A 23709-nucleotide genomic window follows, 5' to 3' on the forward strand; every position below is an offset into this window, starting at 1 on the left:
TCTGAGCTTATCTCTTTCAGAACTCATAATAGCCTGCACCAACGTGAGTTGACAACAGAATGAATCTCTGCTACGTGAAAGTGGAAAGCGGTGCGTGTCATTGTCCAGTGAAAGTCATGTATCTCCACATTTGGGTGGTTCTGAATTGAATTCATTTAGAATGCAAGATATATTTTTAAAGGATAGGTCAAAATCTGTAAAGTGTCAACAATACTCACGTGAGAGAATTCTGTATTAATAAGGACTTATAATATATACTATTTTCTTTCCATTCTGCACTCAACCCATTCAGCCTCATTTTCCTTATCCTGCACAGCTATTTTTTATACAGTATATTTGTTTCTGTTTCTGTATTTATTGTTCATTTCTTATTGTTTGTTTGTTTTTGTATGCACCAATCACCAAGGCAAATCCCACGTATGTGTTACTCACTGTAGCAATAAACCCTTTTATGAATCTGGTTCTGATTCTGATGTAACCACTTGATTGGCCTATCTCCAACTGTTGAAGCCTGGTATTAGCGTGTGCATTTTGTCCCTCGTCTCTCACATTGGAATTGCATTGTTTAGGGATGATTTCACTGCCAGCATGGACGGGAGGAATGATTACAGCCACGAGTAATTCTTTAAATATACATATGAACATGTAAGTATGGTAATACAGTAAGAATGGAAAAAAGTGCTCATATTATGCTTTTTGGCTTTTCCCCTTTCCTTTATTATGTTATATATCTTTTTTGTGCACGTTATAGGTTTACAAAGTGAAAAAGCCCAAAGTCCACCCCAAAGGGACTTACCATCTCCAACAGAAAACACTGTTCCCAAACTGCTCCAAACAGCTCTATTAACGCTCTATGAACGCTGAAATCTTGACAAGTGTCCAGGAGATGACGTGATTTAGTGATTTATTATTACTTTATGTCACAGTAACAATGACACATTCCAACGTGAGCATTTTAAATTCAAGCTGCATGTAGGTCGCCTGCCTCGGGATGCAGTCCTTTATCTCAGATCCGTATGATCCAGATCACAACTGAAAAAGTACTATGTCTGCGTGATGTCTGATGAGATAAAAATACACAGGATCCGGCAAGCGTCAACCGCAGTGTCAGCGTTACATTACACAACATTGTTTGTGCTGTGTTCTGTTCTGTACAAACCAGACTGCGCACTCTGCCATGTAAGCCTTCAGAAATTATGATCCAAGCCTCAATGTTCTCAGAACTTGTCTGCATCTTTTCAAGCAGACTACAGTACAACACCTACCACTATGACTCAGAATGTCTCTGTTATGCTAAACTGTTTCTGAACAGTGCTCAACAATTAGCTCTCTATGTGCAGAACACTGTGTGACACGATGTCTGACTGCACACTGAGGCCCAAGCCTGGATGTAGGTGGAGTGATACTGTCTCTTGTTTGTCCTCACGAGCTTGTATTGTGAGGACATGCTGCTATTTGCTACTGTCTACACTCACCATTTCTCTTCTCGTTATGAGCTTAATGAACTTGCATACAAAGTGATTCAGACCCTGATGGAGTAAGGGACTGTATGAGAACTATCTAGTGGGGAAGATGAGGCGAGAAAAGGGGATTGATGTATTTCTTTTTTTGTGTTGAAGGGAGGGTGGCCTGGATTGTTTATGGAGTGCAGGGAAGGCAATTTTCAACCCATGATTGATATTTTATGTCAGCCTTCCCTTGCAAGATACAAAAAAAAAAGGTTGAATACTTAGAGCAGGGGTGTCAGACTTATTTTAGTTCATGGGCCACATACTCCTAATATGATCTCAAGAGGGCCAGACCAGTAAACCACTCCAGAAAGATTAGTCACTTTATCTGCCACAGAGTTTCTTGTCAGCTTGATGTTGGCAAACGCAAGTTGCTTTGGCTACGACAGTGTTCTAAGGCCACTGTAGGAATAAAAAAATTGTTATCGGAATTTCTAAGATTAAAGTCGTAAATTTACAGAAAAAAAGAACTCAGATATTCTCTGAGATTAAAGTGGTTAATTTGGAATTGGAATTAATTACTTCTCTGCAATTTTCACACTTTGCAAAGTCACCCAGTGGGCCTGATTGGACCTGTTGGTGGGCCGGTTCTGGCCCACGGGCCATATGTTTGACATCCCTGACTTAGAGAAACACAGTTTCACACTGCATCTGGGTATAAGTGATTTACAAAAAGGAAAAAAAAGTGAAGTCAGTCCATAATATAATCCAAGATCAGTATGACAGGTCAAGCCATTCGGACTCCCCACTCATCAACATAGGCTACTGACACTTGGTCAGTGGCCCTCAGCGTCAGAAACCGACACACATGGCACCCTTTAGCATCTGTAAGGGGCAGAGCAGAGGCTCGACCACGCCGCTGTAAAATGACGTAATATGAAGACCGAGAATGGTAAAAAATAGTATTAAAGACAGAAACTCCGCATGAGGACCTAGGTTTGGGTGGTCGATGGGGTAAAACAAAACACAGGACTTTTAACCAGGAGACTGGGTTTCGTGTCCCATTCGTATTCCTTACGTCAATTAGAAGCACATTTTTTAACCCCACCCACGATCTTTTCTTAAAGTGCCCATATTATGAAAAAAATCACTTTTACTGGAATTTGGGGTGTTATTTTGTGTCTCTGGTGCTTCCACACGCATAGGCCTACACACGTTGAAAAAAAAACATCCATGCTGTTTTGAGTGAAATACAGGTTTCTGAATGTGTCCTGCCTTCAGCCTCCGGGTGAGCTGGTCAAAATCTGCACGGCTTTCTACGTCACTAGTCGAAACGAGGGGGCTATGGGGCTAACCGTTAGCATGCTAGCGCTAGCTCGTTCTCAATGGCAAAACACTACAACACACACAAATTCACCCTAATCTACAAAATAAATTGCATAGAACTACTTCCATGTCCCTCGTCTGCAGGTATGCCAGCGCACCCTCGCTTAAAAGAAGTCTCCCAGCTAATCCTGCCTCGTACAGGCCGAAGTTGCAGGAACAGCTAGCTAGCAGTCCTTACCTAGCCGCTGCGCATGTGTGACTGCCAACAAAGATGTTACAGAAGTTGAGATGTCTCACTCTGTAGCTAAAACAGAGACCTGACACAGGGTGGAAAGAGGAGCCGCAGCAATGCAGTACAACAAATATATGGTGTTTTTTGAAAATTAAACCATGTACACCTATTCTGATACAATCTCAAATTACAATTATGAACCTGAAAATGAGCATAATATGGGCGCTTTAAAAGTTGCAGTGCTGATGATTTGTCAATTTGTTTCAGTCCACAGTTTATCTACTGATGGAGGTTTAATGGGGGCAATGCCCTGTTTATCCAGCCAGCAGCCCCAGGGCAAACATGTCCTATCCCCCCCCCCCCCCTCCCCCCTCTTCCCCTGCACTGCCAGACACCCTGAGTTAACTGTCCACTGGATTGGATTGTGCTGTAATGCACATTGTGCATCTGTCCACTCAAATCCCCACCCATCAGATAGGTTAGGCAAAAAAAAAAAAAAAAACACCTGGACATACAGTAAATATGCGCATGCATAGACACAAAATGATGCACACGTACACATAGATGTACTGTTGTGGACACAGACACACACACGCACGCACACACCGCCGCCGCTGTCCAGCCCTTGCTGTGCTGAAACTGGGCAGTCACCAGGCACTGCAAACAGCATTTTAATCGTCACAATAATGAACTGAACACAACTTTGCAGTCCTATCTGGTATGGTGTGCTGTTGCTGATGCGTGGCTGACAGAAGTTACCTTTAAAGTCCAGATTTAGCATCAGACATCCTCGGATCTCCTACCAACCACCTTCACAGCCCATTTTACAGGCTACAACAATAAAAGCTCGCAGTCCCTGCTTTGAGAGAAAATGGTTCTTTGCTAACTTCGAAGCCAGAGAGACTCTTATCTTTAAGATGACTTCTTCTCTATAAAAAAAAAAAAAAGGAGAAGAAAAAAAAGAAACGTTGGCGCCACGGAAAATAAACAGCGTTTGGACATATTGCTTCAAAATAAGTATTTTGTATTATAAGTATAGCACGTTATAAATAGTAAAGAGGTGATTACAGCCTACCTGTCAAAGTCCTGCTTTCTTCCAACTCTTAATTCCACTTTCCCCGAATTTATTGACGCATTTAACATCCCGAGTTGTAACTCCCTTCCCCTTTGTCTCTCCACTCACACCGCTGACACATGACTCGGGATAAAAGTTTAGTCTCACTCCTCCAACTTGTTATCTCCACACTTCTATCGGATGAATTAGAACCAGCTTTGGATTTTATCCGACCCTCCGCGCTGCAAAAGACGGCAGGTCAACCGGCTGAAATCAATGAAACAAAGTTGGGCTGCATGCCATGATGACAGCGGTGTTTGTATATTTCTTTGTCTGTGCATGCCTTATGACTTCATGTCCCGCCTTCAACTTCAGCAGCATGGTGCGGAAAGCCACTAGAAAGCTCCTATATTATCCCTGCAGGGGCTTGTGAGTGCGCCTGTTGATGTTCAAATGCAAGTTGATGTGGGCTAAATGGTATTTGTATCTCCTCTACTATCAATATTACATTCTACATAATTCCCATATGGACTCAGCAGTGATCTCCTCTCACTGTATGGTATGTTTATCTTATGTGTTACCACTGTGATGTTTGTGGGAACTTCAATGTGCATGTGTAGTAACAGTATAAATAGAACACGTCCTCCTCTCACATTGTGGAAATACACTATAACACATAGAACATTATATGGTAATTATACTGTAGGCCTAGAAGATGAAAAAGGCACGGCAGCTGACAACAGACATAAAGTGGAACATCCAGAAGAGGCACAATAGCAATATACGGTAATGCAGTTTCATTTAGCGCAATACAATCCCTATTGTGGAACACAGTGGTGAAATATTGAGATCTTTAGTATGTAAAAAAAAAAAAAAGAAGAAAAGAAAAAAGTACCAATGTCAATCTTAAAAATACTCCATAACCATAAGATGTAAAAGTCCTGTATTTAAAGTAATATCCAAGTAAAAGAACAGAAGTTTTATTATGAAATGTACTTAGTATTACAAGTTCTGCAGAAACAATGGCTCCTGTGACTGATATATGTCTACTACACGTGATATTTATTACAGCTGCAGATGAGTTGTTGCTAGTTTTAACTACTTTAGGCCATATAAAGTAGTTAAAGCAACAACTCATCTGCAGCATATATATGTGTATGTATGTATGTATGTATGTGTGTGTGTGTGTGTGTGTGTGTGTGTGTGTGTGTTACTAGGGGCTAGTACCTAGTATCTCATGACCCCTTAGTAGGAGTCATGAGTGGGGTTTTTCATCTTTGCTTTTTGTGAAATATTGGGACAATTTGACCTATTTGGGCCTCAAACAGTAATGTAAATGAAACCATGTGAGAAGTTTAGAGGGGAAACATCTCTTTGGTGGAGCTGTTAACAACTCAGACACGTATGGGATCAAAAGCCAAAAAAGTTGGGAATCACTGGTATAATCTTTTTTTAAACATGGTGTATTATAAGCTCATCATGTGTTAAATCTTTTTCTGAAAAGTAACTATAGTTGCCATTTAAAGTAAGGAGGAAAAATACAATATCCCCTCTGAAATGGAGCGTAGTAGAAAGCAGCAGGAAATGGAAGTACTCAAGTAAAGTCCAAGTACCTCAAAATTGTACTTAAGTACAGTACTTAGGTGAATTTACTTAATTAATTGCATCGCTGCTGAAGCAAAAACACACGATTGGTGCAAGAAATACTGTGATTTTTTTTTTTTAAAGAACACAGAATTTTGAAATGTTTGTAAACCAAATTTATTTCATATCAAACTTCAAACAACCCTATGATAGTTTTAGAGCTGTAAATAGCTCAATTCTGCTACAAAGTAATAATAATAAAAAAAAAACTTCCTTTGAATTGCCGCACGCTGATAGAACTGTACTCATATTTTAAAGCAGACATGTTGATTTGATCTTCCTCAGACTGACACAGGTTAACAGAGGAAAAGTTGCGCTCAGCCACGAGGGTCAGGTGTACAGTTCCTCTCATGAATGCATCTACACTCATGCACGTGTCTTTAATGTGGGTCAGTGTGTGAATGTGCGTGTGTGGAGAGCATCTTTTTTATCTCCCAGTATCCACCCGAGTCTGGCTGTGATTGGAATTTTTTTTTTTTCCCTTTCTTTTTTCTTTCTAAAACAGGGACAGCTCAAACATTATTTGCTGTGTGATGTCAAGCTGATTGCAGACATCTGGGGGCCAGCGTCTCGTCTTTGGGATGGTGTGTGTAATGACCATGCCTTATCTTTCTCATTACCTAGCCCGACTTGTCAGAGGAAAGCTGGAGACGACCCTGCTCTCCTGACAGAGGGAGAGAGAGATGGAAATAATTACCAATGTCTCTTGTGGAATAGGGCGCGTAAATTGATACACACTAAATACTGTACCTTAGGGGTCTCTCTCTCTCTCTCTTTTTGTCTCTTTCTCGTCAGATGCACTAGACAAATGAATGCATCCAGAAGGAATTAATTGGATTTGGGAGCAGTCTCCTGCACGATCCACCAGGACAGACAAACACCCCCCTCTGCACCTTCTCCTCCCTCCCTCCCTCCCTCCCTCTCTCCCTCCCTCCCATTGGCACACTCACCCACAGACAGACAAACACACACACGCCTCCTCCTCCTCCTTTATTCCAGTCATGCCTTGCAGAAATGTCTGATGCCCCCACCACCTACCCCCATCCTGATGGATCAGTCTGTGTCCCTTATTCCCCCCACACACACACACACACACACAGAGCGGATTGCAGCCTCTCTCTTGGATACAGTGTTACCATGGCAGCCACGTTTTCTGCACGTGTAGAATCAGAGGGAGTAAGAGAGGGAGAAAGAGGCCCCTCCTATTGATTCACCGACTGGCTATTGATTCAAAGGCTGCAGCTGCACTACAGCAAAAACACATATTCACGTGCACGCATGCACAGAGTGTAAACATCCGACACCAGATTGGATCGCCTGAGTACGGCGTAGCTGTGGAATGTGCTAACGAAGGCTCACCTTGTCGCGAGCATGCTTTCACCTTTGGAAATATGTGTTACTGCTCCAGTTCTCTTTAGTTATTATTCACAGTGCTAGAAAACTGTGGATGCCTGCTTAGTGTAAACTCTTTTGAAAGGTCCAGATGATAAAAGGAACACAAATGAATATAAACACGTTGCACTTTTCAGTTCCAGCTGATTTTATTTCCTTCTTGGAAGAAAAGAAAAACAAATTAAAAAAAAGAACCGACAATCTGTACAGAGGTCTGAGAGGCAGTGATTGACCCAAACATTGGCTGGTTTTTGAGCTATAAACATCAAATGATATTGGCATGATTGGACAAAACATGATCATACACAGCATATTGCACAAATGAAAATAGACGATAGAAAAGATGTCTCAAAGGTAAAAAAAAAAAAAAAAAAAGAAACGAAGAAAATGAAACTCCTGGACCACAATCATCTTTTAACATAAGGATGTCCAAAGATGGCTGTCCGAGTGCCTGTCGTTGATCATCATCATACATAAAACACACAATCTTTGCTTATTGTACAGTCAGTTTACATAAATATCTTCATGTTATTATTCTTTTAAAAATCTTAAACACAACAGCTATAGCTACATATACCTGAATCTGAAATACAAATGCTATTTGCCATGCCATAATATAGGAAAACAATTAGCCTGCTATACTTAGCCAACAGGTACAGAAAGGTTAAATACTATTTTTTGATGCAATTTGCGCAAAAACAGATGAAGCACTTCATACATCTCCCTCCCTCCAAAGTCTAGGCAAAGTGGAATGAGTGTGAAATTCCATCCAGTGGTTCAAATAAAACTTATCTTGATAATAAAAAGCACACAGAGGTATTAGCTCTATCCAAACAGTGACTCTCTGGGATCTTTCACTCATATACTTCAGGTCTATGTACTGGAAACAGTCACTACTTAGACTGGGAGCCTCAGTGGTGCTTTGTTTACTTGGCTGGTGAAACTGGAGTCACTGTGCCATTAAGAAGCATGTGGGTAAATACTGTAAACACTGTGTGAGGTCAGATTGTGCCAAACAAACTCCCCTCTGCACTGCTAAACACCAATGTAGATCCAAACAACAATGTTGTAGGCTACCCACTCGCTGGAAACCCCCTTTTTCTATAGATTTTGTACAAAAATACAAGTAGAAAATCATGACACACTCAAAATCTCCTTAAAAGTGAGAGAAGTCAGACATTTTAAATAAGATACACTTCTAGCCCTTCCACGCTGGATACAGACAGGTGTATGTGCACAAACACAAACGAGACCTGTACGAGAACAATACTTCTATGTATAAAAAAGTTTGGCCGGTATAAATACATCAATATAAAAAACGTCATCTGACACAGAGGAACTACAAAGTTGAAGCACTAGGCAGAAAAAGGATGCGCATTGGGGAACATTGGTCCTGAATTGTGCACTGAGTGTTTAAAAAGGTTCAGAAAAGGGCTTCTGAAGTTTTGAGTCAGTCTTTGTTGTAAGTCCTGCCGTTGAAAGAGAAGCTGGTGATAGTGAATTGTCCTATGGTCACACAAAATTGCGTAATTACGCAGCAATGAACATTTGTACGCATTTAACAACAACAAAATCCTCCTTATTTCGGAGGGCATGCGTGTTGATATTGACACTATTTTGAGTTTGGGAAGAAAGAAAAAAAAAATACACCTGAATAGCAACTTGATGGTCAATGTGAATTGGCTATATCTTTAACAAAACCCAACATGACGAGCTGTCCAGTAAATGTCCCTTTTTCCCGACCCAAAATAACATTAAGATTCAAAGTTCGGTCTCAGTCCTCATCCTCTGCGGATCGGTTTGAACATTTGAGCTGAAGTCCGTGTGTTTCACTGCTCTCTGCTTACATTCACTCCTCCTCTGTGTCCAAATGCAAACTAAGCATTTCCCCCGTCTGCGCGTTCCCGTCAAGCGCACTGAGCGCTATCCAAGTCTGTGAGCGGCGCGTACCTGGGCTTCAACGCGCACACAGGCCACCTTTTCTTTCCTGTTTTCACTCTCCCTTGTTTAGTGAAATAATGGCGGAAATATTCTGGTCTGGAGGCACGAGCCTCTCTCGGGGTGGTTGGGGGGGCTAAAGAGTTCAAAACGTGAGGGGACGTCGCGGCTCCTCTCCACCGTGGTCCTTCTCAGTAGGTGAACACCAGGTTGGAGATGGTGGATTCCAGCCAGTCTCCTGAGATCATCTCGCTGACCTCCGGGGTGCAGTAGTCGGGGAAGTCGAAGTGAGATCCCGCCCCGCACTCCCCGAAGCTCCAGTCCAAGTCCCGGTCCAGCTCCGCGTCGGAAAAGCCCATCCCGCCCAGGGACATGCTCTCAAACCCGGGGCTCGGGTTCAGCTCGAGCCGCTCGTCTTCAAACTCTTCATCTGATGATGAGGATGACACGGAGGAGGAAGAGTGAGAGGCTGAAGGTGTTGGAGAGGAGGCGCGCGCGTACCTGAGGCGCGCGGTGTGCGAGGATTCGCTGCCCGCCGGGCTCTGCTCCTCGTACAGGCTGAGCGGGTCGCTGGACTCCGCCGAGCTGCTCAGGGTGGGACTGGCCGGGACTCCCACGGAGGGAGGCCCGCTCTCCAGGCTGCCCGCCCCGCCGAACATGTGGCCGCGCCTCGCCTCTCCGGTGCGTTTTTCCGGGATCTGTCTTGCCCCAGACACTGACCTGGATTTGAAGAGCGCCTGGTGGTCACCGGGAGAGGCGTAGTCCTGCCCCGGAGCGCTCTTCGTGCCCCCCTGTTTGTGCGTCCTGCTCACTCCTTTGGACGCGGGGCTTCTTTTAACACCGACTTTGGCGCTGCGCTCCCCGCTCTTCTCCCCGCGGTCCGCCTGCTTACTCGCTCCGCTTCCCGACTTGGCCTTCTTCCTGGGCCGGTACTTGTAGTCTGGGTAGTCGGCCATGTGTTTAAGTCTGAGCCGCTCCGCCTCGCGGATGAACGGGATCTTGTCTGTGTCTTTCAGCAGCTTCCAACGCTTCCCCAGCCGCTTGGAGATCTCCGCGTTGTGCATGTCCGGTGACTGCTCCATAATCTTCCTTCTCTCGATCTGCGACCAGACCATGAACGCGTTCATGGGTCTCTTGATGTGCCCCGTTGGAGTTTTGCACCACGCCAAGTCGCTCCGCTCCCCGGAGGAAGGGGACTCGGGGGTCGGAGACACATCCATCTCCAAGTCCATTTCTCCCGTGTCCGTGGAGTCTCCGCCGGGAGAGTGAGCGTGGGCGCTCTCCGTCTGGCTCATGTGCTGCACCATCCTGTCCTCCGAGTGTCTGGAAACACTGTTCAGTGCGATGACAAAGTTCAAGAGCGCAGAAACGCCTATTCACACCAAAAAAAAGAATTCCTCACTTGCTCTTATTTCAGGCGCTTAAAAACGAGACCGCTGATAAATACTGGTCTAAAAAGTTCACCCAAGTCTCTTCTTTTCAGTTCAGCCCGTTTTGGAGACGCTTGGTCTCTCAAAAAAGAATAAATCCCGAAACTATTTAACAGCAACTTTCAGCTGCCTGTGCGGCTGAAAACGCGCCCTGCAAGCCTCAGAACGAGCCGCTGTGGGCAACAGTAGTGCAAGTCCCTTATGTGAACCTGGCTGTCTGCAGCGCAGCTTGTCTGTGCGGTTGAGGAACCATGTGGTTGAATGGAGCAGCTGCGCTTTCTCATAGTCTCCCTGTTTCCTGAGCGCTCTGTAATATTACTGTAAACACAACAACGAGAACCTCGCCGCTTTATACCCGCATCGCGAGATACAAAAGCCAATCAGCGTGTGTCTCCATCCTGATTTTGGAGTCAAGCCACTCCCCCTGGCCTCCCATTGGCTGAATAAAAAAAACGGGTAATAATAATAATAATGTGCAATGAGGATCGGTGTGTCTGACCTCATTCCTGTTAGACTCCACTGGAGGAAAGACGAACTTGGTGTGCGTGCGTGTGTGTGTGTGTGTGTGTGTGTGTGTGTGTGTGTGTGTGTGTGTGTGTGTGTGTGTCTCAAAAGAAACAGTGTCCTTTCCCCTGGTGCAAGGGGAAGCTTGCAAGGATATATTTAGAACTGCATTACTTTCATGTGGATGAGTATTGACTAAATTTAGATTATGCATAATAGGGGGACAAGGAAATGCTGAGAAAACACAAATGCAGCCACATGTTGTGTGTTAGTCAGCCTGCGGTGTGGCGAGCAGGAATACAGTATGCAGCGGACAGTAAACCCTCCCAAACAGAGCTCATCCAACCTGTTATTTACAAATTATTACAACACCAGCTCACATCCTTACATCAGACCAGGAAGCATGATGCAAGCGAGGTGATGATTTTTCTTTACACTCTAGTGCATTACGGCAAACCAGAAACCTGAACACCTAGTAATTACGGGAATATTATGAAAGTGTGTGTTGTGTATCAGGGCCACACAGAAATAACAAAGTCACTCCACAGCAGCTCCCTGCTCTACAGTGCACAGATTCCTCCTCCTTCCCAGCCCCATTATGTTAACATGTCCATGTCATGTAGGATCACATTACATCCTGTGTCGCTAGATGTCAGGCTAGAGCCAAAGGGAGCTGATGAGGTGTACATTGTGTATGTGCATGTGTGTGTTAACACGCGCAGCACCATTTATCTCCATCCTGTAATCGGCTGCTTTGAGCTACCATCATTAAATCATGCAGGTGATGTCATCCACTGGTAGTGAAGGCTCCCCTTGATCCTGCAACTAAAATGAACTGACTGACTGACTGAAGTGTTGTGGGGATTAATAAACAAAATGGCCTTCAGTTAAATCAGCAAAAAGAAATCAGACACCAATAGGAGCAAAAATGAATACAATAAATAAATCTACTTATCACGTCTGATTAGATTTTCACATCCTCTAACCTAACATCAATTATGCATTTGTGATGCCTATTCTTAATTTATGACATGATCTATGTCATGCAGGATAAAAAAAGCCATCAATTCTTTAAAATTTCACAACCCAACCCCTTCCCCCCCCCCTACCCCCCTCTCGGTGCTTACATAAATCAAACACATAAATAATAATGAGCTCCTTCGTCAGTCTATATCTTTAGCTGCCCCAATTACAAGTGTACACCTGCCACTGGACTAGTTTGCTATCTCTATCCCCCAAACACACACACACACACACACACACACACACACACACACACACACACACACACACACACACACACACACACAAAGAGAGATATGTTTGAACAGGTGTAGCAGGTATACCTGTATTGTTATCTGATTTGTGAGAAGCAGCTGTCAGGTAGCTTTCCACTCTGTCACTGGCAGATGTAGGGCTCTGGCAGCGCCGGGACTCCGAGGCCCCATCCCGCTGGCCTATCGCTCTGTCATCTTCAGAGCTGCCGTGTGTTTACCCCAAATACACCGGCGCTTTGTCTCAGCTCTGTTGACGCCTAAAGGGATAGTGTCATTATGAGAGAATGCTGTGGGAGACTGGGGCTCTTACAGCGACTTCTTCAAAGTGTGTGTGTGCGTGTGTGTGTGTGTGTGTGCGTGCGCACACGGTGCAAGCTGGAGTAAAGACTGTTGTGGGTTTTGTGGGGATGATGTGCTGCTGTTGATATTTCTGGGTTGGATTTGGAATATTTTTATGAATAAAAAAACAACACTAAAATACATGGGTTCTCCTTGGTTTTTGCCAGAATTGTATTATCACAGTGGGAAACCTGTGAAATAGCATGTTGCTAACCTTGGGACATAATTAACATTTTAGAGGCTTTAAAAAAAAAATAACATTATAACCATTTACTACAGCTGCAGCGAGGTAGCAACCTTTACTATTTCAGATTTGACTCACTCTGGGTTTAATATGCAATTTTTAATAAAACCTATACATTAACCCAATGTGTCAGGCTAACCCTCGGGGAAACTGCAGGCTATATGAGCATACAGCATGTGACTGTGTGTGTGTGTGTGTGTGTGTGTGTGTGTGTGTGTGTGTGTGTGTGTGTGTGTGTGTGTGTGTGTGTGTGTGTGTGTGTGTGTGTGTGTGTGTGTGTGTGTGTGTGTGTGTGTGTGCGTGCGTGCGCGTGTGTGTGTGTGTACGTGGGCCTCCTTGCAGGGAGTTGGGTTTATTATAACCAAGGCTGAAAAAGAAAAGAAAAAAGGGAACACAGTCGTCAGTGTGTCGTAAAAGCGAGGGATGAAATTAAGAGTCTGATAGCAGACAGCAAAGAGATGGAAATGGAAGACGCAGGCAGTGTGTATTGATGAGAAAGAGTGTGTGTGTGAGTGTGTCTGCAGTCAAACAGAGGTACTCATTACCATGTACTTGCCTTTTTCAACCGCCTAGGAATGACGTGCCACTTTGACCTGCTTGCTCGTCATCCGGGGGCCAGACACAATGAGGCCTTTGTGTGTGTGTGTGTGTGTGTGTGTGTGTGTGTGTGTGTGTGTGTACATGTGTGTGTCCAGCCCTAACTGAATTGGAGCTTTTCCAGGGATTGAAAGTTTGAAAAAGCAGTGGGAAGTCCCCTCCACCCGCAGTTAAACAGAAAACTGAAGACTAAGCACTGATTTGCATACACACACACACTCCCTTCTCTTCCTCTCTGAGTGTGACTCATCTACAGGCAGTTTGTCTTCTCTGTGCATGTGTGGAAGTGGCAGACAGTGCAGGTGGCCATTTCAACATATCACCCACCTACAGCTGTCAGTCCTTAAACAACACCACCAACAAAGTCAGTCATGCAGCATACAATACCTCATACTACCTTGAATTCTCCTGCGTTTCTTCCTCAATTTTGACAATCAGGGCTAAAAAGCAGATAGACTGGGGGATAAGATAAATGGGTAAGTGGACAAAATAACAGGAACACCTCACAATATAGTGGAATCCAGTGTAATACGCCTGAACGGTTGGTTCACCTCTAATGTAGTTTTTGAGGCCTTCATTTATAGTGTATTGGATTGCATTATATTGTACAGCTGTACCTCCCGAATACCCGCCGTTGATGACCACAAGTCTTCTTCTTCTACTTCCTTTTTAACGTTTGATAATTGAGCCTATATAAAAGACATGCAGAGACAGAAAAGGTTGTCAAGAGAAGCAATTCTCTAGTTTCTCTTTTCTCTTTCCATCCATTTGATCCCAATGTCCTTCCTTCCATCACATTTTAAAATCCTGGACACACACAGAAACCGAGGAAGCGGTACAAAGGGAGAGTGAGTGAGCGTCACGTGGATGCAAAGACAAAATAAATAGAGCGTACTTGACGGCGAAACATGAACAAACCAGAGGAGGAATAAAGAGTGACTGCGAAGCAGGACAGAAAAAGGAAACGGGAAATAAAAAAAATAAAAAAACGTGTTACTAAGAAGAGAAAGAGTGATTCGGGAGTCCTCGCTTGCTCATTCGCTTTCCCCTCCATCGCTGATGTAATCCAGAGGATTCGGTCAAGGTGGGAAAAAAAAAAAAAACGATGGGAGTCAGATGAAAGGAAAGGGATGAATGAATGAACGCAAGAAGGAGGTTTGGCCAGGCCGGGCGACGCCACGCCCCGGGAACTCTCAACATCCCATGCCCTCGATAGCGATGACGAGGCAGACCAGATGATTGCTGTGTCAAGGCAATGCAGACACACACACACACACACACACACACACACACACACACACACACACACACAAATGCATAAACACACAAACTCCTGGCGAGACAGAGCCAGCTAAGTACCAGTGTACTGCTGCAAGACCCAGACGTGCTGCCGAGTCAAATCGAGAGCGTATACACACACACACACACACACACACACGCCAAAACCACTCACAGACGTACACACACTTGCTCACACACACTCAGCCACTCTCACAGCTGCACTCTACTACACTCAGACTCTCTGATACAACGATCGTGTTTTGGGGGCATTGTCTAAAAGCCAGAGGAGTGAGAAGGAGCGGAGAATGAGAGCAGAGGAGAAGGAGAGGGGAAAGGAAAGGAGAGCAGAATCAGGAGATACAGGAGTCGTCAACGGAGCTTTTTGGCTCTTTCGCAAAAGTCGCCTTCCTCGCACTCGTCGGTTTCCATCAAAAGGGCGTTTGACGTACGAAGAGTGGAGGACGGACACGTTCGGGGAGAGGACGTCTCTCAGACCTGGATCTGTTTGCAGCAGCACAGGAATGGATATACTGCAAAAGAAGAAATGCATCACAGTTTATTTATGCCTGCTCTTTTGGAAAGGAAGTCGCCGCCAGAGTTTGGAGTTTTACGGGTTGCCGTGGTCTTCGCAGCGACGTCGATGGCTGCAGCCACGGAAGAATCGGGTCTGGGGAAAGAGACAGAAAAGCATCATGATGAAGTTAGCTGGCGAGTGCAGAGAGAGGCACACAGGGTATGGAGAGCAACGCGAAGGCGACATTGCATGAAAATGTCCCCAAAAAAAAAAAAAAAAAAAAAACATTTCTGTTGTGCTGCATATCGCCGAGGACAGATAGACGACTGCAACGCCTATTTCCCCTCCATCTCCATTTGTACCCTCCGCTCCGCCTCTCCCTGTCTACATGCACATCTACGTTTGACTACGCTGACTAAGCTTTCGATGATACACAGACACCTCATATCACCCCACACCCTTTTTTACTCCTTCCCCCTCCTCCCTCCTCCCTCCTCTGTTGCAGGCACATCCTCCTCCAGGCAGGTCAGGCCAGGCGGCTGGTTGTGTCCTTAAGTAGCCCGGGGAGCGGTGTCCTCGGCTTGGCCACGGCGGCAGGCGCTGCAGAGGTCGACAGGGACCAGGCGTGGAGCTCGGAGGCTCTCTGCAGCTCCAGACAGGCTCCAGACGCACTGACCTACATCAGTCTCAGCCAGACTGGGAGAGAGATGGAGAGAGAGAGAGGGATGAGGCGGGGTGGGGGGGCAGAGAGAGAGAGAGAGAGAGAGAGAGAGAGAGAGAGAGAGTGTGGGAGAGGATGGGCGAGAATGATTGAGAGACTGGTAAGCAGGCGAACGGGTGGAGAGGCTCGGCTTGGAAAATATCAACATTTGTCAAAAAAAAAAAAAAAAGAAGTCAAGACGGTGGCAGGATGCAAGGGGGCTTGGAGGGGCGGCGGGGGGGGGGCGGGTGATAGGGAAAAGAGGGAGAGAATTAAAATAAACTCTCAAGCATCCTTTCACACTAATAACGCTTAAAAATCCCCTTTTCGTCGTCGTCATTTTGCTAATCTGTATCCTCGCCTCACTTTTCCCCTGTTGCCTCTCATCCCTCCCCATGCAGCCTCCCCCTTCCTATGTCACCCTCTGCCTCTCTTTCTCTGTCTGGTTAGCTTGATTTTCATCATATACCATCCGAAACGTCTCTCACTGTGGGAGGATTAGTCCGTCTCTGGCTGCCTGCTTATCTGTCTGCTCTGGCTTTCGGCTGCAGAGGGAAAGAGGAGGAGGAGGAGGAGGAGAGGAGGTGGTGGAGGAGGAGGTGTGTGTGTGCGTGGAGGGGAGGGTTTGGCATCTCTTCCTCAGTTGTTGTGGCTATATCGGCTCGACTCAGCTTATTGCAAGTGTGTGTGTTTTGCTGGAGCGGAGCAGCAGAGGCTCTGCAGTGCGGCAGGAGTAGAAACAGAACATTTTGTACTACTGTGTGTGTGTTCAGGCAGGTGTGGGATATGTGTAGCAATTCGGCGTGCATCTCTTTCCACTTTTAGGCTGATTGTGTCCGTTCCTGCAATGCTCCGGCAGTGTGTGTGCGACTGGCTATGTGTGATCATTACTCCCCAGTGCCGGTATTGTCACTAAACACGGATCAATACCAATACTGAGGCAGATAGATGAGGCTAACGTTGGCGTGGCTCCCTCGGGACCCCATGTGACAGTGGCAGTCGGTCTCTAAAGCAACATACCTCAGTCACACTAACAATGTCTTTATCCTGAGGTGAACATCTAAAGGCCCTAGGGAGCTAGGGAAAAAAAAGGCAAGTACCGGTATATTATAAGGTGCAGTAAAATCCAGCTGGGTCAGTGGCTCCTGGTAAGGTCAGTGACTCACAAAGAGATTTGAAAAATTTAAGCTGATCCAGGTTTTTAAAGGGTTAGTTTAGTTTTCTTCTCTAAAGCCTTTGTGATTTATTGGGAGCTGTCAGTCTTCGCAGTTCATCTATGAAGGACTAACCCCTGTGTTATGGCTGTGGACACATTAGAAGAATTGGCTCGCTAAGATTGAAGAGCTCAGAGGCAATCAAACAAAACACTGGTTGAGAAAATCCTCCATCGGAAGGCCTGCACAGTTTCCTCTAACAGTCAGTCACACAAGAAAGCCTTAAAATAGCATTTGTTCCACAAAAATCACTCATATTATTGATTATTGTTGCTATAATCAGTCCTAAAATCCTATTTGTCTTAGTGAAGAAACTCTGTACACAAACAGAAATGTAAAAATGACACATTGTGGTTTTACGGGGAAGCGAAAGGTGAGGTTGCCAGGCAATCAGAGAAGATTTAACGAAGTCACTGCACCGGCAAGAAATACATATAATCCTCATAAAACCACTACTTGTCATTTTCATATTTCTGTTTGTGTCCAGATTGAACAAAAGAGATAAGTGTTGACGGTGACCTTAAAAGGTAGCCTGGTCCCACCAGACTCTGGTACGTTTCATTTGTACAGAGAGTCTGGCCACTCTCCATTGACCAAGTGTTAACTTCCTCGAAGGCGGGTACTCTGCGGAAGTTTAAAACTATTGGATCTGTCACAACCAATCGCTAACGTTTGGTTGTGACGTATGTCATGCATATGTGCAACAAGAGGGGAGACCGACAACTATCGGCTTATATTTAGAATTAGCATCGCTAGCGTTAGCCAACTCCTTCACCACTAACGGAGCGAGCTGAAAAAAAAAAAAAAAAACTTTCCTTTTTGCTATGCTCTGAGATTCCCTTCAACGCCCGGCCGTGTCCTGCTGCGTCTGCTGCACCCACCCGTGCTCTGCAGCGCCACGTTTCATCCCGCAACGTCCTGCTGTGACATGAACTACGACTACCTTCAAAGTCACTGTTCCACTATCTTCAATGCGACTATTATCGCCATCACACCCCCAACCGGCCCCGTCAGACACCGCCTACCAAGTTTCTGGGTCTGCCGAGGTTTCTTCCCAAGAGGGAGTTTTTCCTCGCCACTGTCGCAATAGCCATTTATAATGCTTGCTCTTGAGGGAATTACTGTAATTGTTGGGGCTTTGTAAAGTATAGAGTGTGGTCTAGACCTACTCTATCTGTAAAGTGTCTTGAGAAAACTCTGTTATGATTTGATACTATAAAATTGAATTGAAATTGAATTGAATTGAATATATCGCAAACCCAGACGGAGTACTGAAGGGAAATGTAAATTGAGCAGAAGTACGTAGGAGGGCGGAGCCAGGCTACTTAAAAGGTGTGATAGCCTTATTTCTCAACTATAGACGCAGCCAGAATAGCTGTTTCCCCCCGATTCCAGTCTTTATGCTAAAATAAGCTAAGATAAGTTAATCACCTCCTGGCTCAAGTGCGAAACTTAGAGCACAGACATAAGAGATGTATCGATCTTCTCGTCTAACTCTTGGTAAGAAAGCGAATGAGTCCAACAATTCCTTTAAAGTTACACTCACATTTTTCTAACCCTACGGTCACAACAGCATTTATAAAAAGTGAAATTTTGGTCTCAAACTGTTAGTGGATTTGCTCACAGAGGCAAAGTAAATTCTCGCAGGGTGTTCAACTTTGGTAAACTTTGACCCAAATTTGCACTCTGATAGCAACCTTGAGGGAATGGAGGGAACTGAAGAACACAAAATAGATGTTGGAGACAGCAGCGCACAACAATCGCAACTGGAGTATCAAGCTTCTATTAACATGGACAAAATGTCCTATACATACTCTGAATAATAAAGTTTGAGTACTATAATTTAACTAACAACTGAGCAAACTCCATCTGTTTATAAAGAGCCCGTCCTTTTCTTATCCATTTTGCCACAAACACTAACCACAACCAACTGTAGCCTCTGCTCAACCTGCAAGAAGTAACTACGTCACCAAGCTCCCAGAACCAGCCATTTTGTGAGAAAGCGCACACACATTTGGCTGTGCCACATTCCGGTGTTACTAAGCCCTTACAGATTCAACACAATTTCAAGAAAATTGAGGGTTTGAAGGGGCTGCTGGCAACTATATTTTAAGGGGAAAAACTGATTTCAAAAAGGAATGACTTGTTTGAATTACTAAGTGGCAGCATGTAACCTCAATCCACTCAAAACCAAACCATGTAGCAATTTCTTTTGGGATGGATTGAAAAAGCTCTCGGTACATTCCATATGAAATGTAAACCATCCACTTAAATCACAGAAACTAAGAGCAGCTTAAAAAAACAGCATCGGTCCGTACTACAGCTTATGTGTATGTGCTGTATGTATCCAGGAGGGTGAGGAGGAGTGTGTTCCTCATTTCACATGGCACACTCTCTGCCGCCTGATTATGGAGGAAACTCGGGGCTACTGCAGCCAAGTTTCAAAGTCAGTCCAGATAGAGAGAAATAGAGATGTCACTGTGGAGATCTCTTTCACATTACTGCTGGAGAGGGAAGTTATCAGGTCCAGATGCAAAGAAAAGTGGGTCACCACACTAAACATGTGCCAGACCCTATACTTCCCCATACAGTATGTACAGGGACCTACTGCTTACACTAGTGTACATATGTACACTTGCCAAGTCAGACAGTTTTCTTCCTCATCTCCCAAAATAGCACAGAGCGGACTCAGTGTGTGTGTGTGTGTGTGTGTGTGTGTGTCTGGTTCCATCTGGCATATATCTTACATCTGCATACACATCCCTGCCTGTATGCATGGTTCCCCTACAGTAAATCTTACAATTGTACCATGACTACAGGGTGTTTCACATCTTTCAAGTTGTTCCGTTTCCCCGCAGTCTTTTGTCTTAATGTCCTTCTCGTATGACATCCAAACTAGTAGCTGCCTTAAACCCCCAGACCCTTTCATGCTGTGTCTCTGCCATCACAAACAACAGAAATCTGACCACAGTTGAGGAGCGTGGTTGGGCCCACAGATCTTTTTAATGGGGAGTTTACAGGCGAACAAGCAGTTTTTTTTTCACCGAGGGAGTTTTGTGTTTCTGTGCTCTACAGGTCATGAGGAATCCGTTAGGACGGGGCCAAGCTCCATTCCAGGGGGATTCAGCATGCAAAACGCTAGAAAAGTGAACCATAGTATATCATCAGAATGGCTCAAATAGCCTCAGGCAGAGTACTATTTGTGAACACAGATGTATTTAAGGCCAAGAGTGCTCAGTCAAAGCCCTCGCAGACTTTTCCAAGTATTTCCCAGTGTGACCTTTTCCTCAGAAAATAAATGCTCAAAATCAATGACACACTTTTCCTTTCATCCTGCTGCCTTCAGCTTTTTTTAACACTTTACAAGTTGTGACAAATCACGTTGCTGAAAGCGTTACGGAACAACGGCAATATGGAGATGAACCCAGATCACGTAAACACTTGGGCGCAGACAAACCGACACCACTGGGCTGGCTGGGAAGGGTAATATGATTGGACTGGACAGTGAGTGTCACCCCATGGGGCAAATCAGCTGTGTTATGATGCGTAATCGGTCAGCTGTCTGGGGAGGTGGGTGGGTGTGAGTGTGTGTGTGTGTGTGTGTGTGTGTGTGTGTGTGTGTGTGTGTTGTAAACAAGCCAACCGTTAAGACAGGATATCTAAACTACTTTATTAGGAGAAAATCTCAAAGGGAGCAATCGATCCAGTAATATTCTCTCGTCATCCCACCCTCTTTCTGCTCCATCACACTATGATTGTTCATAGCAGAAGACAGGAAGATATCGGTGCACAATTTGTAGTGGAGCGAATCATCTTTGAGCATTTTTTACTTAATAATAAAAAAAAAAAAACTTTATAATCGCACTACAACAGCTTGTTACTGTAAATGTCTCCCTCTGCTTTTGGCTTTTATGTTTTATTTTTTTTTAAGAACGTCTTCCCTCTAAAGTAAGGTAAGGAAAAGTGGACTTTTTGCTCATTAATTTGACACCTGCAGTGCCGTATGTGAGATGCTGAAAACAAACATGAGCAAAGCAGAGGGGAGTGAGTGTGTTTGTTACACAACACCGAGTCAACGGTGTGGAGCTGTATGTACAGTAATAGCAGACTGCTGGCACACAGAGAGAACAGGTGGAATAAACGGTTTTCTGATGAGAATTTAGTAAGTGTGTGTGTGTGTGTGTGTGTGTGTGTGTGTGTGTGTGTGTGTGTGTGTGTGTGTGTGTGTGTGTGTGTGTGTGTGCGTGCGTGCGTGCGTGTAAAGGACAAGGACAAGGAACCAAGTAGTTCACATTGGCCCAGACTGACCAGCTAATAATAATAATAATAATAATAATAATAATAATAATACCATAATGACACAGAGGTCTCAAGGGATTCCACAAATAGAAACTTTAAAGAAGGAAGGAGGAGGAGGAGGAGGTGGCAGGGAGAAAAAAGATCAGAAGAGAAACTGAAAGAAAATGGGTTGTCTGTGTTCGTCACCCACATACATGTGTGCATTCATCGCTGCAGAACAACATATTCTGGCTTTTGCCTCCATACTTACTTTACACTCGCTGAATGTTTCTGCGTGTCAGACTCTTCTCCCAAGGCTCTTTGTTGCTTTTAAAGCTCAGGCGGTCTTATCTAACCAGGTCTCCTGAGAAATCCAGAGACAGAGAGAGACAGAGAGAGAGAGTGAAGCAGGGAGGCTCCAGACTGTAGAGAGCATGCAAGGGAAGTGGAAGAACTGAAAGTCATATCAACATTGCTGCAAAACAACATCCATCCTAATGAGTCACGTCGTCTACCCCGAGTCTTAGAATATTATTTTATTCTTAGAAAAAGCAACAATCTTGACAACCGACATTGTGTAGTGCAAAATTTGCTTTAATGACACATTTTCTATTTTTTCCCTCTCAACATATTGGTGCTTGTTTGTAGAAAATTGCTTTAGGAAGCAAAACCTCTAAGCTTTACAACAAGTGGAAGCAGGTTCATAGGTAAAATGAGCCAAGTTACTCATAGGGGGAATTCTAGGGCGTGGCAAATTTGAGTGCTTTAGAGAGGGAAATGTCGTGTTTATGTGGACTTGATGGACACTGACCAATCAGCTCTAAGCTAACTTTTCCATCTGTGTGGCTGCCAATCACAGCAGTAGCTCATAAAAAAAAAAGCTGCTTATGCAAAATGATCTGGTCACACACAGGTGAGAGTGGAGGCCTGGGGCAGTCCCTGTATTGTGGACTCTGACTGTATTAGAGTTAGTGTATTGGATAATGCTGGTCAGCAATGATCATTTATCATACAATAAGAGTAGGCCTATTGACATGCACATTAGATGGAGCTGATTGTTCATCTTCTGATCGGGGGTTGCCAATCTTTTTGGTGACCCGGAAGAACACTATGATATACGGGTATGGCCTTATCCAACAAGTTCTCACTCCCAACTCGTCACATATGGGCCCCTTGCTGTCACGCTTTTAAGAAAAATGAGGTCTCAAAAGACTGAAAGATTATTACTGTTTAGGATGGACATAATTTGGCAGTGTAAGACCATGTGTGTGTTGTGAGGACAGTGAATGCCCTGTGGAAATAATGAGACAGCTATCACATGCAGACAGCTCTAAATATCTGCATGTTCCTTCCTGCTCGCGCTGAGATGCACATTTATGTTAATGCCACACTACTGTATCACAGTGTTGCCTTAGCATCACATTACTGGAGCGTGATGTTCCCTGCTGCAGGGCCAAACTCTCTGACTCCTGTGTGTGTGTGTGTGTGTGTGTGTGTGTGTGTGTGTGTGTTCTCTAAATCTGTTTGCAAACTGCTGAGTACAAGTCAGGGAGTGGATTCACACTGGATTAGCTCTGAGTTGGCTAAACACCAGATAGCAGAGATAACAGTGTCTGTGCGAGTAGGTGTGTGTGTGCGAGTAGGTGTGTGTGTGTGTGTGTGTGTGTGTGTGTGTGCGTTGTGTAGGGGGGGCAGCTGACATCAGCAGGAATAGGGGTAAACACTGATAAGGCTTTTTCAGGATCTGCAGTTCTAATGGTCATGACGGTTAGACACTAACGAACAGGGCTGATGTTTACTGACCTTTACTGTGAAATCTTGTTTACAGAAAGCAAAGAAGGAAGGAAGGAGGGTATAAGGAAGAAAAGAGGAGTCCGTAAAGAAAGATATAACAAAGGTGACAGCAATGTAAAAGGAAGGATTGGGAAGTAAAACAGCAGAAGAAGAAAAAAATGGATACAAAATGAAGGAGGAGGAAAGGAGTAGAAGAAAGAAAAGGGTAGAAAGACACAAAAGAGAGATGGAAAGATAGCAATGGGACACAGAAAGGGAAGAAAGGAAAACAAAAGTAGTATACGGGAAAAAAAGGGAGGAAGAAAAGGTAAGATATGTCATATATATGCAGTATTTTACACACTTTGGAAAGTGGTTCATTATGTATACACTAGTACACTAGTTTGTTTTAAATAAACTTGCAGGATCACCTAGTGAGTGGGTTAAAGAACACTAATATGTACTTATTGTACGCAAGAGTTCAACTGTATAAATGTCCAATCTAGTATTTAAGTCATTATTCA

The 23709-nt window shown here is 44.4% G+C and overlaps 1 protein-coding gene and 1 long non-coding RNA gene across 3 annotated transcripts in view; both read right to left on the reverse strand.

The window, feature by feature from the left end:
- LOC114568333 (uncharacterized) overlaps positions 1-4449 on the reverse strand; it is a 107494-nt gene extending 103045 nt beyond the window's left edge. For both annotated transcript variants that reach the window (XR_003694267.1, XR_003694266.1), the window contains exon 1: positions 4082-4449. This is a non-coding gene — a long non-coding RNA (uncharacterized LOC114568333). The remainder of the gene's footprint in view (positions 1-4081) is intronic.
- A 2774-nt stretch (positions 4450-7223) lies between these two features.
- sox4a (SRY-box transcription factor 4a) lies at positions 7224-10891 on the reverse strand. The gene has a single exon (XM_028598147.1). The coding sequence runs from the start codon at positions 10339-10341 to the stop codon at positions 9226-9228; it is 1116 nt and encodes a 371-aa protein (XP_028453948.1). The 5' UTR covers positions 10342-10891; the 3' UTR covers positions 7224-9225.
- Between the last annotated feature and the right edge of the window lie 12818 nt (positions 10892-23709).

This window comes from Perca flavescens, chromosome 14 (genome assembly GCF_004354835.1).
Source record: "Perca flavescens isolate YP-PL-M2 chromosome 14, PFLA_1.0, whole genome shotgun sequence".
Taxonomy (NCBI): Eukaryota; Metazoa; Chordata; class Actinopteri; order Perciformes; family Percidae; genus Perca; species Perca flavescens.